The 14,822-nt window shown below is 35.8% G+C and overlaps 1 protein-coding gene and 1 long non-coding RNA gene across 2 annotated transcripts; one reads left to right on the plus strand and one right to left on the minus strand.

The window, feature by feature from the left end:
* Positions 1 to 401: 401 nt before the first annotated feature.
* Positions 402 to 13,228, minus strand: ClpP (Caseinolytic protease proteolytic subunit). The gene is made up of 6 exons (XM_069824494.1): positions 13,010 to 13,228; positions 10,672 to 10,815; positions 10,034 to 10,125; positions 5,577 to 5,769; positions 3,822 to 3,927; positions 402 to 1,299 (listed from the first exon to the last, which is right to left on the minus strand). Exons 1-6 carry the CDS (start codon positions 13,043 to 13,045, stop codon positions 1,160 to 1,162), a joined length of 711 nt encoding a protein of 236 aa, XP_069680595.1. The 5' UTR covers positions 13,046 to 13,228; the 3' UTR covers positions 402 to 1,159.
* On the plus strand, positions 3,815 to 6,194 carry LOC138698624 (uncharacterized). The gene is made up of 2 exons (XR_011331917.1): positions 3,815 to 3,947; positions 5,555 to 6,194. It is a non-coding gene; the product is annotated as an uncharacterized lncRNA (long non-coding RNA).
* Positions 13,229 to 14,822: the final 1,594 nt, after the last annotated feature.

Consider the following 14,822-nt stretch of genomic DNA (forward strand, 5'->3'; position numbering starts at 1 on the left):
CATAAAAATGTAATAAAACTATCAATAAATCAATTACAGTATGGCATAAAAATGTAATAAAACAATCAATAAATCAATACCTACTTACCAGAGCTCAACTTTTCTTCATTCAGTGTGGACACAACAAAATTCATGATCACCTGTTCAGTTTCCTTACCTTCATGATCAGTAAGACGCCCTGGATAAGTAGGTCAGGCCTGAATTGGTTGTGGCAGAAACCAGGGACATTAAACACTAACATTATTGGAAAGAATGGAAAACAAAGGGCTTACGAAATTCCGAGGCAGGATCTTTTTCTGAATATGAAGGACTTTGGAACATTAAAGTATTATAGGGAAGTGAAAACGATTTGGGAACAGGAAGATTATATTAGATTAAAGGGAAGAAAGACCAAGATAATGTCCTTATTACCCATATAATTTTATTATTAGCATCTGAAATGGAGCACAAACTTTATCCTAGAAGTCAATGAATATCATACAACATTCAACTTTAATTAGCTTGAAATATTTATTCCACCAGCTTCCTGGTTACGAACAGCAGAGCCAGGTCACAATGTTTGTTTTTGCTATAATTTGTGACTGCTTACAAAAATTTGTTTCCAACAAAATTGTTGATTTTTATTAGATCTTTATCAATTGTTTTAACATGGCAGTTCTGTCTTCAACTCTCTACACTGGAAAAACAGCTTTTTTACTTTTTCATGATGAATCTTCTATTTGTGTTACAGAATTATTTACTTTTATTAGAATCTGAATTTGAAAAGTGTATATTAACAATTTCACATGTAAAATTATATACACAGTGTTAATGAAACACACATTGAACTTAGAATATTACAACACTGGAAGAATGAGTGCCTATGCAGTAGAATACATAATCAGCATTCACTGCCTATTTAAGTTCCTGTTTTTTCTTTAAATTGTAGACTTTTCTTGCAACATGGACTCCCATTTTACTAGACGTACATATGTTTGAGACAGAATTTTTGTAAGTTTCTGTTCAGTATTCTGTATTTTTTATACAGTTGAGTTTTTTAAGATTCTAACACCATGGTTGATGGTATCTTAGTGCAGTGCTGTGCAACTGCTTCTCCCAGCACAAGCAATCAGAGTGGGATCTCTCTCACAACAAAACAGGAACAATTCATTGCGGCAGGCTAGCTGCTGGCTACGCTGCACTGTTCGTTGCTCTCCGCCTTCTCCCCATGCTTGGGTGGGTGGTCCAGGATCTTGTCAATGATGCCAAACTCCTTTGCGTCAACGGGTGACATGAACTTGTCCCGCTCCATGCTGGACTCTGTAAGAACAAACATTCCTCTCTAAGCAGTATAATAATATTGATTTCATAATAAATATAAAAAAAAATATATCAATATTATATTTTAAAAAATAGACTATATCTGTGACTTAATGCAAGAACAACCAATCTCAATTGTTCATCAAAAAGTTGTGCAATCAATCGAAATTACATGCTAGAACAACCGATGTCTAAGACTAAAGGAACAGACATCCCTTGAACCAATGGCATACGAAAATAAAATACTTACTGAAATAACAACCGACATTGCTGAATGGTATTACACTTTTTATTGCTAGAACAGCCAATGTGGACTTCGGTCATTTCACTTTGGTATCCTTTCATTTGTGTTCTGGCTGTTTAGTGTTATGTTTACTGCGGACCTGAATTATTGTTCTCAAGAGGAAGATGTATGATAGAGCTTTGTCAAAAATCTATTAATAAAGACAGTGGCAAGGGTAGTTTTTTTTAATAATGTCATTTAGAATTACTTACTTACTTACTGGCTTTTAAGGAACCTGTAGGTTCATTGCTGCCCTCACATAAGCTCGCCATTGGGCCATATCCTGAGCAAGATTAATCCATTCTCTATCATCATACACCTCCCTCAAATCCATTTTAATATTATCCTCTCATCTACGTCTTGGCCTCCCTAAAGGTCTTTTCCCCCTCTGGCCTCCCAACTAACACTCTATATGCAATTCTGGATTTGCCCATACGTGCTACATGCCCTGCCCATCACATTTTTTGATAGCAGACTGGATGATAAAAGCTTCTCAACCAAATAATAACAGGCACTTCCCATATTTATTCTGTGTTTAATTTCCTCCCAAGTATAATTTATATTTGATTAGCTATTAAAATAAGTGCGTTTGCATTAAACTTTGGAACATTTTACTTTAATTTTATAATATATTGTATGATTTGGAAATGACTGTTGTATGTCTTAAACTTATTATAATGTGACAGGGCTGGGATACGATCTCACGACCGGCAGGAGGATTGCAAGGTCGGCCGTGGTTCGGGCAAGTTGCGTGCGCGTCTGCTTCATGTGGCATGTGCTGTGGCATAGAGAGGAGGGAGGAGAGGAGAGAGAGCGACCGCGGCAGAGAGGGGAGATATCCAGATTATTCGAGAATGCCATCTCTGGACATCCATGCAAATCTCTAGCATTGTAGAAATTTCTCGTAACTATGGTTTAGTTATAAATACGACACGTGAGTGAACTTGACGAGCAGTTTAGTTAGTGGCAGTTTTTGTTATAGTCAGTGGACAGCAAGCCAGCCAGTCTTGTGTAGCAGTGAAGGCAGCTTCGAGACCGAAGTTCGACTTGAGTGTGTTCGCAGCTGTGGAGCCGGAAGTCCTGAGTTTGAGTGTAGTGGACAGCAGTTGGGGGACCTGAGTTCGAAGTTCAGCAGATTGTCTCTGAAGGTCTGGGGTTCGAGATACTGTGAACTCGAGTGACTGAGCTAGAAGAACTAGCCAAGGCAAACGAGCTGTGAACTGAGAACTGACAGTTCTGTGTTGTAAATAGTGCTTTGTGAACATTAGTTAAAATTAACAGTTCATTCTTGTTCTCAATAATCCAAGTAAATTGTCATTGTCGTCTGTGGAGTGCAATAACGAATACTGTGTTGCTGTGTAGAGTGCAAATCCCATTGTTGACGGGAGTAGAATTAAATTGTAGAAAGTGATTATTATTGTTATTTTGAAATAAAAGTTACAATAAATTAATTCACTGCAAAAACAACCAAGTCAGTAAAATCTCTAAAGGCTTTAGTCCTATAGGCGGCTTAAATTACAGCATTAGTGGTATATGTAGTCAAGAACTTTGTAACTAATTCAACAGTTCATAGCATAAATACGCGTCAAAAAAATTACTTTCACACTCCATCGGCAAGTCTATCGTGCTATCAAAAAGCAGTGCATTTATATGACAGTAACAATTTTTAATAGCCTGCCTATGGATATAAAAAATGAAACTCAAAAAATAAGATTATTTAGGGCCAAATTAAAGAAGTACCTAATTTCTCACACCTTCTATTCTGTAGATGAATTCATGACATTCAACAACGCTTCATGAATATTTCTGTCTTGCATTAAGTATCGATACTAACCCCTTGTGTTGTACTAGTAGACTATATTGTAAAACTCTTTTGTATATATTTCAACTAGACTGTGACTATAATATTAAGACTTTGTAGTACTAGTAACATTTTTTTAATATATTCCATATTCTAGCTGTGAAGTAATGTATGAATACCATGGAATTTAAATAAATACAATACAGTACAATTTAAATCGCTCATTCCCAACATTACGATATTTTGACATTGGTTGTTATTGCATTAAGCCACAGATACATTCCACATTAAAGATGATCACATGGCAGAAGTATACGTGCATTAAAACATCTTAAGTACTTTTCCATTTATCTTATGAACACTGTTTGATGAACAAAGTACTCCACAATTGAAGAGTTACAGTATTGAAAGGCACACAGACTACGAAGCATGACCCACCTATCTTCTCCAGAGGCAAGCCCGTGTGCTTCACATACAGCCCGTTGATCTGCCGCTTCAACTTGATGATCTCCTCTGCCTGAATCTGGATGTCTGTTGCCTGACCCTGCAACATGCAACTGCGAGGTTAGATGTGGCAACTCTGCTGGACTGAACATCAACAGCCAACATTGTTCCCTTTCCAGGAACCACACTGGAAGAATAAGGATTACCAGGTGAACTGTGGGAGGGAAAAGATTGCTGTCACAAAAGAGACACATTTTTTTTTCTCATTAGACATATATTTGTGGCGTTAACAATTTTTCTGCAATAGACGAGGTACTGTACTGTAATCCTTACGTAACATTTTTACTTCTTGAACAGGCCTTAATCTCAGACTGTTATTAAATTTCTGTTGTGTTAGTCTTAGCTTCTCCAGTAATCATCATGTGGCAGACATATTAATTTCTCAAACAGTAAAAAAGCCATTTTTCTAATTTGATATAAAACAGGATCATTTCCTGCAATCATTTTCATGGCTATTATTAGTGTTTATTTTACAGCTCCAGTGTTTATTCCAGTAGCTTGAGTTGGGTTATTTTACGACGCTGTATCAACATCTAGGTTATTTAGTGTCTGAATGATATGAAGGTGATAATGCCTGTGAAATGAGTCCGGGGTCCAGCACCGAAAGTTACCCAGCATTTGCCCGTATTGGGTTGAGGGAAAATCCCGGAAAAAACCTCAACCAGGTAACTTGTCCCGACCGGGATTTGAACCCGGGCCACCTGGTTTCGCAGCCAGACGCGCTGACCGTTACTCCACAGGTGTGGACCAATAGCTTGATTTTGGACAGTTTCTGATTTTTGTAAACATGCAATAACAGAGGTTCTGTATGTAGTGTTGGATACTGGTCTTCAACATGGCAGCTGCTAAACGTTTCGATATATTTAATCACTGTTTTGCGTCGATCTGGTTTTTCTGGAGTTTTCTCTCAACCCATTAAGAGCAAATGCTGAGTAACTTTGGAGCTGACCCTGGACTCATTTCGCTAGCATTATCACTTCATATCATAGAGACGCTAGATAACTACAGCAGCTGATAAAGCATCGTAAAATAACCCACTGATCTGGGAGCCAATATGCTAGCACAGACCTATCAGAATGTTTACAATGAATTGTCATAATCGAGTTGTCGTCAATAACGCTTTTGTTACATAATGACTCTTAAAGGCTGGTTCACAATAAACCGGGAATGGAAACGACAACGAGAATGAGAACAGAAATATTGTTAAAATAAATGTATTTAAATGTGATCATTCACAATAGTTAATTGTGAATATTCACATTTAAATACATTTATTTTAACAATAGTTAATTGTGAATATTCACATTTAAATACATTTATTTTAACAATATTTCTGTTCTCATTCTCGTTTCATTCCCGGTTTATTGTGAACCAGCCTTAAGGTTCGTCTCCCCCTAAAGTTTGTGCTCAAGAAATTTCTTGGCAGGCACAGATTCAATAGCAATAATAAGATAGACAATTCCAATGACGTTAAATAACCTAGTAGTTGATAGAGGGTTGCTAAATAACTAATTACAGCAGAGTATGTCCAAAAATGGCTTATGTCATCTTCAAATTAGTGACATGCTGCAGTACATGTCTCGATTTCCATGGCAACTACACTTAAAACTAGACTGAATTGTGAGATTTGATAGCAATAACACACTTTCTTTTGCTACTTACTGCAGTCTCCACGACCCAACTACTGACCTGCACGCCTCCGGACGGCTGGTGGATCATGATGCGGGCATTGGGCAGGGCGTGTCTCATGCCGGGGGCCCCTGCGGCCAGCAACAGACTCGCCATGCTGCAGGCCTGCCCCACGCACCACGTGGCAATCGGCGGCAGGATGTACTGCATCGTGTCATAGATGCCCAGGCCTGCCGTCACGCTGCCCCCTGGACTGAACCTTGCTCATGAGTTTCTGGATATTGATTTCATTTATTTTTCTATGATTTTAAGATTTCTTACTGATAAAGGTAATTCATTTTTTACCACTGACCAAAATAAAATTTTGGCAATTTGGAATCTCAATTAAAAATAAAAAAGAAACTAATAACCAACTGGTAACAAGTGTAGGCTAGGATGTTATAAGGAATGAATTAGACACAGATTGCTTCAGAATATTGATGTGTAGCACAGGAAGGCCATCTTTTGGCCATGGTGAGCAAGACTGAGACTTGAATTACTATATGTACTGCATAATTTGTAGTGTGTAAAATGTGCGGATTTTGTTAGTGGACAGAGAATATTTTATTTCAGTTTTGTAACAAAAAGTTTTAATGATCTTGATTTAGCAATAATTAAATTTATTGTAATCACAGTGAGCATATTGCGTATACCATAATCTATTCAATAGTCTGCAATTAATCAGATCAGATCTTTATTAACATTGGAATTACAAGCATTCATGGCATCGTCAGTACACAAGCAAAAGACAATTTATAATATAACTTAATTCTAAGTAAGCTTACAAGCGAACTTTCTGATGGGGGCAGATAAAAAAGCTATTTTTTTTCTTCCATCATGTTGATAATGTCAAAACAAGTACTTATACAAATTTTGGCCACTCAAACGCAATTCCTTCAAGAACTTAATGTGTCATCAATACTGGACTATATCTCCAGATATCAGTTAAACTGGAAGGAACTCGTCTCAAGAATGGTTTCATCCAGGATCCCTAAGGCAATAATGAAGTATCGTCCAAATGGGAAACGGTCACTTGATCGACCTATGAAAAGATGGCAAGAAAATCGCTTTTTCATGCCATAACAGTTTTTTTGGGACTAGTACTTGACATGATGATGATGATGATGATGATGATAAAAAATAAGTTTCCCTGAAAGAAAGAAAACAGAATTTATTTGAAAAAAAATATTAGAGCAGATACAATTGTTGAGCTATTTTTCAACATATTCCCCATTGAAGTTGAGACATTTGTCACATTGTGGGATCAACAGAGGTACAGATGGCCGTCACACACTGCTTGGTAGACTTCAGCAACACAGGGTTACGAACGTTCATCCCACGGTCTGACAGATGTCTCCATTCCGGTGGGGAGTATGTTGAAAAGTATCTCAACACAATTGTTTTTTGTTGTTTGTGTTCCAATAAATGTTTCCATGAGCTTTTGTTCTTTGTTTCTGTAAACGACCCCAGGGAAACTTATTTTTTACAGCTCTCGTAATTGCGTTCAAGTGGCCAAAATTTGTATAAAGTCTTGTTTTGACATTGTTAACATGGTGGAAGAAAAAAATAACTTGATCTGCCCCCTCAGAATATTTGTTTGTAAGCATGAATTATTTTAATTGCACATTGAAAGTAAAAACAGTGTGCATGACACAAAGTAACATAATTATATTAGAATACAAACTTTAGTACTAAGTAACATGCACTTAATTATACAATATTAGAGTTATGCAAAATGTTGTCTGTGCCAACTTCGGTTATCAGGAAGCAATCAACTCGACTTTCTAAACATCTGATACTCCTGTTGGACGCGACACACACATTTCTTTCAATCTCGAGTCGTGTGTGGCACTATTCCAGCCAGTCTCTGTATTTCGTCTTCTCATCCTTCACTTTAATTCTGGAACATAAAACCATCAAGGGCAGCAATATCAAGGAGCGAATGTTAATTACTAGAACTTTAAATTTAAATACTGATTTGTGCAACATGGCATATGTGTCAATAAAATATTCTTTACCTCTTTTTTTTATTTTCTCATGTTAAGTTCGTTCTTATTTTGTGGAAGTTTACTGTATAAATTGCTATCCCTACGTGATATGCTGTTAAGACTTCTGGTAAACTTGTGGTATTGTAATTCAAATGTATGTTTCCGGATGTTCTGGTGTTATACTCATCATAAGATAAATTTGTTTTAAAAGAATCTATATTTTGATGAACAAAGAACACTATTTCTAAAATATAGGGTAATTTTGGGAAATCTAGACTCTGCTAACAAAAGTAGTCATTGCAAGCACTGTTCCTAGTGAAAACAGTTCGAACTACACGAGATCCAGGCTTACATGTTAGCATTTTGTGTTGTCCGTAATATCAAGAAGGCAACTTAGGCTAGGAGATAATGGGTAGGTGACCAGTTCCTGTGGTTTCAAATTCCTATGTTTATATTTCCACTGATAATCAATATGAGTCATTATCAACAACTATTTGGTGCAGACATGGAGGAGGTATCTAGTCTCAATTAAGTTATAAGAATGAATCAGTGATTTGAGATCAGAAGCTGCACTACTGTTTTCTAGAAGATCACAACATAAAATTGCTGTTTTTAATGAGTGTAAGAGAATTTCAAACAGCCACTTGATGATCTAGAAATTATAAATGCAAGCTACTGTGAAACAATAACTTGAGTATTTTATTTCTGCTACTACATACTCTTGGTTTAGGTGGTATGTTCGCTTTTTATACTTTGTATGACTAAAGAAACTTTTAAATGTGAACTGAAGTTACTTATTTTTCGTTTAGCCAATGTTCTGTGCAACATAAAATATCTGTATCTCAAGTCATGACTGAATAGCACTTCTAATTCATTTAACTTATTTTTAAGGCACTGGAAATGTTGGTGCATTAGTGAAATAGGGTTACATTTATTAGCATTACCAGAAGTCTTTTCTTATCAAGTATAAGGATCCTACTAATATTACCTAAACTAGCACTTTCTTCAGTTGGTGGATGATGTCTATCTGTTATATCATTTGAATTGTTGGGAATATCTGTATTATCTGCCCTACAAACTGTCATGCTTATAGAAAACAGTCACTTAGCTTTTGGTGGACATTCTGTAGTTTCCTTGTCAGCATCAGATTCTTGGGCAGTTCTCCCCTGTCAGCTGTTCCCTTGATGGCGTCGTCTTCTTCTGTTGAGACTTTCATCAGTCCATCACAATGGGATCCCTTGTTGCATTTTCAATCACATCCAATTTCATTCATAATGTTTTCTCTCACTCGTTTCCTTGATTATTCAGATCAAGTCCATGTCTAGTGAATTTACTTCTATCCAGGTTTAAGTCAATTATTCTTACATTTTTAAAGACTGCCATCCTTTTTTTCAATCTACTATTAAATGACTTGGCTTCTTTATCAACACAGGACGTGTCTGTGTGGGGTACTAGTAGAGAGGACTGTAAGCAATGTCAGGTTTCTAATAGCCTGGGCTGCATTGTTTTCACTAATGGATTTGAGGGAGATGGGATATGCACAGGATAGGGACCGAGGGCGGCAATGAATCTGCGGATTCCTTAAAAGCCATTTGTAAGTAAGTGCAGGCACATTAACTCTATCGACTTGTCTGAAAATTAAGTATAATTTATGGAAGAATGGCTGCATTCACCTCTTGTATGCAAGAAATGTCCTGCAGTGACATTACGAGCAACTCATATAGTTTCACACTGTCTGTCGAGTTATTTCGCAACATAAGTCCTTTAACTGAGGGCTAAAATTAATGCTTTCAAAAGCAATTCATTAATTGCTTTTATGCTCGACTATGCCGAAATGTAGTAATTATACACCTGGTAGCAGTCCTTTAATGCATGTCATTAAAGTACACCTATTCACTAAAGTTCAGGTTTTCGATTATTCTCGGATATGCAATCGAAAGACAACGAGGGAAACGTCACGGAGGCTGGAAATCCAATACTGTCGCAGAAGGTTATGTTCTGTTACTATAATAATTAGCGTCAATTGTAAATAATATTCAAATAAATTCAATTTGTCATCTCGTTTTTCAATTCTAAATCAATTTCCAGGTTATATCAAAATTAGTTCATGTTATCCTCTACATTACATCAAGGTCAATGACATTATTGTTCCTCAGAAAAAAATCAATACTTTCGCGTCTGCGCACATCTCACAATTCACGAGCTATGCACAAGGTCACTTCCGATCTTCAGTCAAATACAAATAAAATGATTACTTCTGAATAATTTCAAGTTAGAAATATGGTCGAGCATAAAAAGTCGTATGAAACTTGACTATAATGGTAATTAAGACACTCGTATAAAAATTATGAAACGAGCGCAAGCGAGTTTCATAAACAAACATGCTCGCGTCTTAATTACTATCATTATAGGCTCGTTGCATAATGTACTAATTTAATTTGATTTTCAATGTGGTAAAAATAATTTCAGCTTCAGTTGCAGATCCCTCACCTGTTGATGTACATGTGCACGGGCTTCTTGCTGCTCTCTGACTGCAGGAACAGCAGCTGTGCGACTACAAGTGAAGACAGGTCGTCTGAGATCTGAAAGTGATGAAAGAGATCTCAAACACTTTATCTTCTTTTCTCAGAATTTTTATTTTCTATAGAGCACAAATTTTGAATTTAAATGACAATAAAATAAAATAATTAGATCATTTCTCTATGTCTCACGCTGTACTGTCCAGAGCCTTGCTTCGGTTGAGATTCCAGTCAGTCCTGGTACTCAAGTAGCAGCATGTGTGTGACAATTGTGAAAACAGGATTCTGTTACTGTTTCAAGTTATATTTATATGCATTCCCCATTTGAAGGAAATGCCTCGACCCTTCAGCAGCTCAATGTATGAATCATGTTCTCAGTAACTTTTTCCTATTATTCGATTTTCTAATGATTAACATACATATCATTCTCCATTTTTCCCTTGGTTTTCTATTTATTTACTAATTTCATTTATCCTCTTTTATAATTTCTATGGACAGGTTTTCTTTTACTTCAGTATTTGTATTAGTTTACCCTCCTTTTAATATATATTTTTACATTTCATTGCTTGTTCCCTCTCTCTGTGGACTTGCTCCTTGAACAACACTCACCGGCCCCATGACGCAGATGATTCGCTCCTTCAGCAGACGTGAATATATGTCATACGCCCGCTCGCCCCGTCCCGTCTGTTCAATCACAATCGGAACTAGCGGCGACCTGAGTGTCCTGTCTGCATGCAGCTGCCTGCTGAGGTGCTGGAAAACCAATCAAATGGCCTTCAAGAGGATATCTGCACTGCTAATGATATGCAGGAAAGTATCTCACAGCAGCAGTGCTTCTCCACGGACATCAGACTGACTCGCCATAAAATCTTTTATCGTTAATTTTTAAGTACATGTTTATTTAATATCTATGAGACAATACATTTGGAAATGATGCACAAGAAATTGTAGAAATTTTGTTTGAAATCTGTTCTTAATTGCTTATTTAAATTAGCAGAGCTGAACTGAATAAGGAGGCATAATAATTTCGATTTTTGTATCACCGAAGATATAGATTGCGCTTCCGAACAGGGGCAGCGGCATGTCTCCTAAGGTTAGAGCCCAGTTTAGGTGTGTGTGTGTGTGTAATAATCGAAAAAAAATATCGGTAATTTCCTAGAAGACGGGCAAAATCCAACATGGCTGACGAAAACTACCAAAACGTTCTGCCAACTATGAAGTTCAAATGTCACCAAACATTACAAAATCAAAGATGGAAAATTAAACATATATTCATATTTTTAAGAAAGAAAAAGCCTTTCAAAAAATGAAAATATGTTTAATTTTTCATCTTTGATTTTTATGGTGTTTGGTGGCATTTGAACTTCAGAGTTGGTAGTACTTTTCTGGCAGTTTTCGCCCGCACTTTACCCCCACAAATCACTAAAACACAAAACAAAACAATATTTTATCACCTAATCAAACAAAATTCAATCCTCATTGACGTCTTCAAAGACAACCACTTCACTTGCATTATGACACAAGCTTCAAGGCAATCTGAACTTAAAGCATGCAGCCAACAAAGAACTAAACCACCACTTTGTCGTACAGTTAAGTTCACATAACTAAACCATGTATTTACACAAAATGAAATTCTCTTTGATCTCTTATTACACCTTAACTTGTATGGAGAATTCAATGAACAATTCCTTGGAATCACAGGAACAGTTTTCTCGTCAACAATCGATACAATTTTTATTCACAGCGAAAGAACTGAACCAAAATCGACATAAAATGTAATACTCTGTTCTATTTTCACACATCTTTCACAAATATCATAAAATGACAAACTTTCAATAGGTTTACCCATCAGACACAATTTAACACCACTCACGTCAAACAACCAAGAACAACTTACTGACGTCATTATCCATTCAAAATTAACGAAAATTCTAGAACACATGATGACAACTATAACCATTGAAATCGAAGGAAAATCATAAAATGACAAACTTCCAATAGCTTTAGCCAGCAAAACAGCATAACACCACTCACTTCAAACAACCAAGAACAATTAACAACGTCATTACCCATTCAAAATTAACGAAAATTCTAGAACAAATGACAACTATAACCAATCAAATTGAAACATCATCAATGCGACACCTCGTATAAAAACCTAGAACTAACATATAAAAGTCACTAAAAATCACTAACATTTAACTCTAAAGTAAAAAAGTTGGTAATACTTAGTACATCCAACCAGGTGCCCGTCTTCTATGAAATTACCAAAATATCATATAAACATGCGTCCTATTCTCAATATTTTTAAACCTCTAGTTTTCGATTAATACACACACACACACCTAAACTGGGCTCTAACCTTGGAGGAAATACCGTTCCCCCTGTTCGGAAGCGCGCCCCGAAACCTACCTAACCTGGAACGCCACTAACCTTATCACTGACAGTGGGGCTGCTTGTCACTAAGGGTGACGATGAGGGAGGAATAGAGGACTGACTCCATATTTTTCTCGGTAAGAACGGCACAAGTGAACGTCACGCCCATTACCCTCCCCTTTTTGATTCTTTGTTATCTTAAAAAATGTACCGCTGCTAAATTGAAAAATACAATAGTTTTTATAATCAGTCTAACAGAAGGAAAATTGAAATGCTCAATTCCCTTCCTATGCTAAATTTGTAATGAACCAAAGTAACAGAACTTCAAACTAAAATTCCAACCTTGTGCACAGAAAATAAATTATTGGCAGTGAAAAGTGCCTTTTCGTAAGCATGATGATGCGCATTCCACAAACACGAACAAATCTACTCTGTTTAGTATTTTATGACAATTGTTGTCAGTGAGATATCCGTATACTGAAATTTTCTCCCCCCAAAAAAGAATACATAACCTATAGTAATTTTGCATTAAGCCTATTAAAATCTAACCTAATCATAACAGTAGACATACCAAAACATTTAAAAGTCTTCTTCCTTTTAGCCACATTGATATCGTTTCTAAAGAAAAAAAGTGTACAACTGTCCGAAATTGACTAATATACAATCCAGCGACGTTTACTGTACAAAATACATGCCGTTCATACACAAATAATTACGTACTGTACATATTTACTTCAACATAAAGCCGTCTGCTTGCGCTCTAGGACAGACGCCATGATATCGAATGAAAACTATCGAATTATTCGACAATCATCGACTTATGGGGTGGAGAGAGCGCGGGAAAATGAACTAACGAAATACCGTACTCTCTCGAATTGTATCAACAATCACATTAATAAGAATCACATTTTTGAAATAAATTTTCTTATGGAGTACAATTAAGTTAAAAAAAATCATTCGGTTACCCGCTATTTTCTAGTTACTAGGGTCCATTCGCCCACAACTCTTTGTAGGTGCAAGCGATTCAGTCATATAAATAATTTTGTAATTATTTCCTGCATCTCGTGTAATTAACATGAATAAATAAATCGGCAATGTTTCAAGAAAGAAGCATATATTCAGCATTATACAGTATATGCTTTGTAAATGTAAAAACAATACAGTAGGGCGTAGGCCTACATCAAATTCACGCGACCGCTTGAAAACAGTTCAAAGTAATACAAGTATCTTCTTAGAGATAATTTGTATTAACAAAATCCGCCCTAAATATGGGTTCAAATAGATCAGCCTACTAATCAATTCATAAAGAATAATCATTAAAACCAATTGTGTGACAATTTGAAAGGAAAAAAAGAACATTAAGATAAATGATACGAAAACATAGGAAATCATTTACAATAAAAATTTGTTGGGTACAAATGATTACTAATTATAGCTAAGGATGATTTTAACACATGAGATCCTATGGCATCAATCGTTGCATCAGAAATTTTAAATTGTTTAAGGTGATTTAAAGTTTCTCGTTGGATCGTGCCACGGACACCGAACATGAGCCCAAAAACTGTCCAATGTGTGATGTGGTATTGTGCTCCACGATGCTGACAACTTTGGAAAACGTATTCTGTGTCTTTCACGTGTTAATCAAGATGTATAAACAACTTTACCGAAAATCCACTAGAGTTGTATTTCCAGATTTGTTTATCGAATAGTAGGTATAAAGTTTGTATTGTCGATATTATAAGTATTTAACGTTTTTTAAACACAAGTAGCTACAAAATAATCTAATGGATATCAATTTAGCGACTTCTGCACTGTTTTGTACAGGCTTTTGAAGAATCGTGTTGGCAACACTGATTAGAATTGCTAACAATGAAAAGTATGCAGTACTTTATTGTTTATTTCACTACGTGTTACGAGTTTAAGCTTGCATAAATTCCTCGCTCTGTTTTATCTATCAGAGTAGTCCTGAAAGATACACCTACTAGAAATTAGTCTTTGTGACATTGAGGTAAGAAACGAAACGTATTATTCAGCAATTAACTTAGCATTAATCAATGGCGTACGCAGAATTTTGTCAAAGGGGGCATCATTAAAATTGTTTACAATTTACATTATCGGTATTGTAAATTGTGTATATATTATTATTATTATTATTATTATTATTATTATTATTATCATTATGTTACTGTATATTCATTAATAGGTCTATTATACTATGTTCTAATAGAACATATTCATGAATATCCTTATAATATTCTTGAAATGTATTTTTTTTACAGCCATCAATTTTTAACAAACAAGTTCAATTTCATATTGTACCGGTATCAGTTTCATTAAACAAGGTGGGTACTAAGTTGTAGGTCTCTCTCTATAATAAAGATAGC

Source organism: Periplaneta americana, chromosome 1, assembly GCF_040183065.1.
Source record: "Periplaneta americana isolate PAMFEO1 chromosome 1, P.americana_PAMFEO1_priV1, whole genome shotgun sequence".
Lineage (NCBI taxonomy): Eukaryota > Metazoa > Arthropoda > Insecta > Blattodea > Blattidae > Periplaneta > Periplaneta americana.

Excerpts from the sequence above, each read along its gene's own strand:
- ClpP (XM_069824494.1), bottom strand. The coding sequence starts at position 13,045 with ATGTGGCTAAAAGGAAGAAGACTTTTAAATGTTTTG. Across the intron at positions 10,126-10,671 it reads TCATCTGCGTCATGGGGCCG|ATCTCAGACGACCTGTCTTC; the intron begins GTGAGTGTTGTT and ends CATCACTTTCAG. Across the intron at positions 1,300-3,821 it reads CTTGCCTCTGGAGAAGATAG|AGTCCAGCATGGAGCGGGAC; the intron begins GTGGGTCATGCT and ends TTGTTCTTACAG.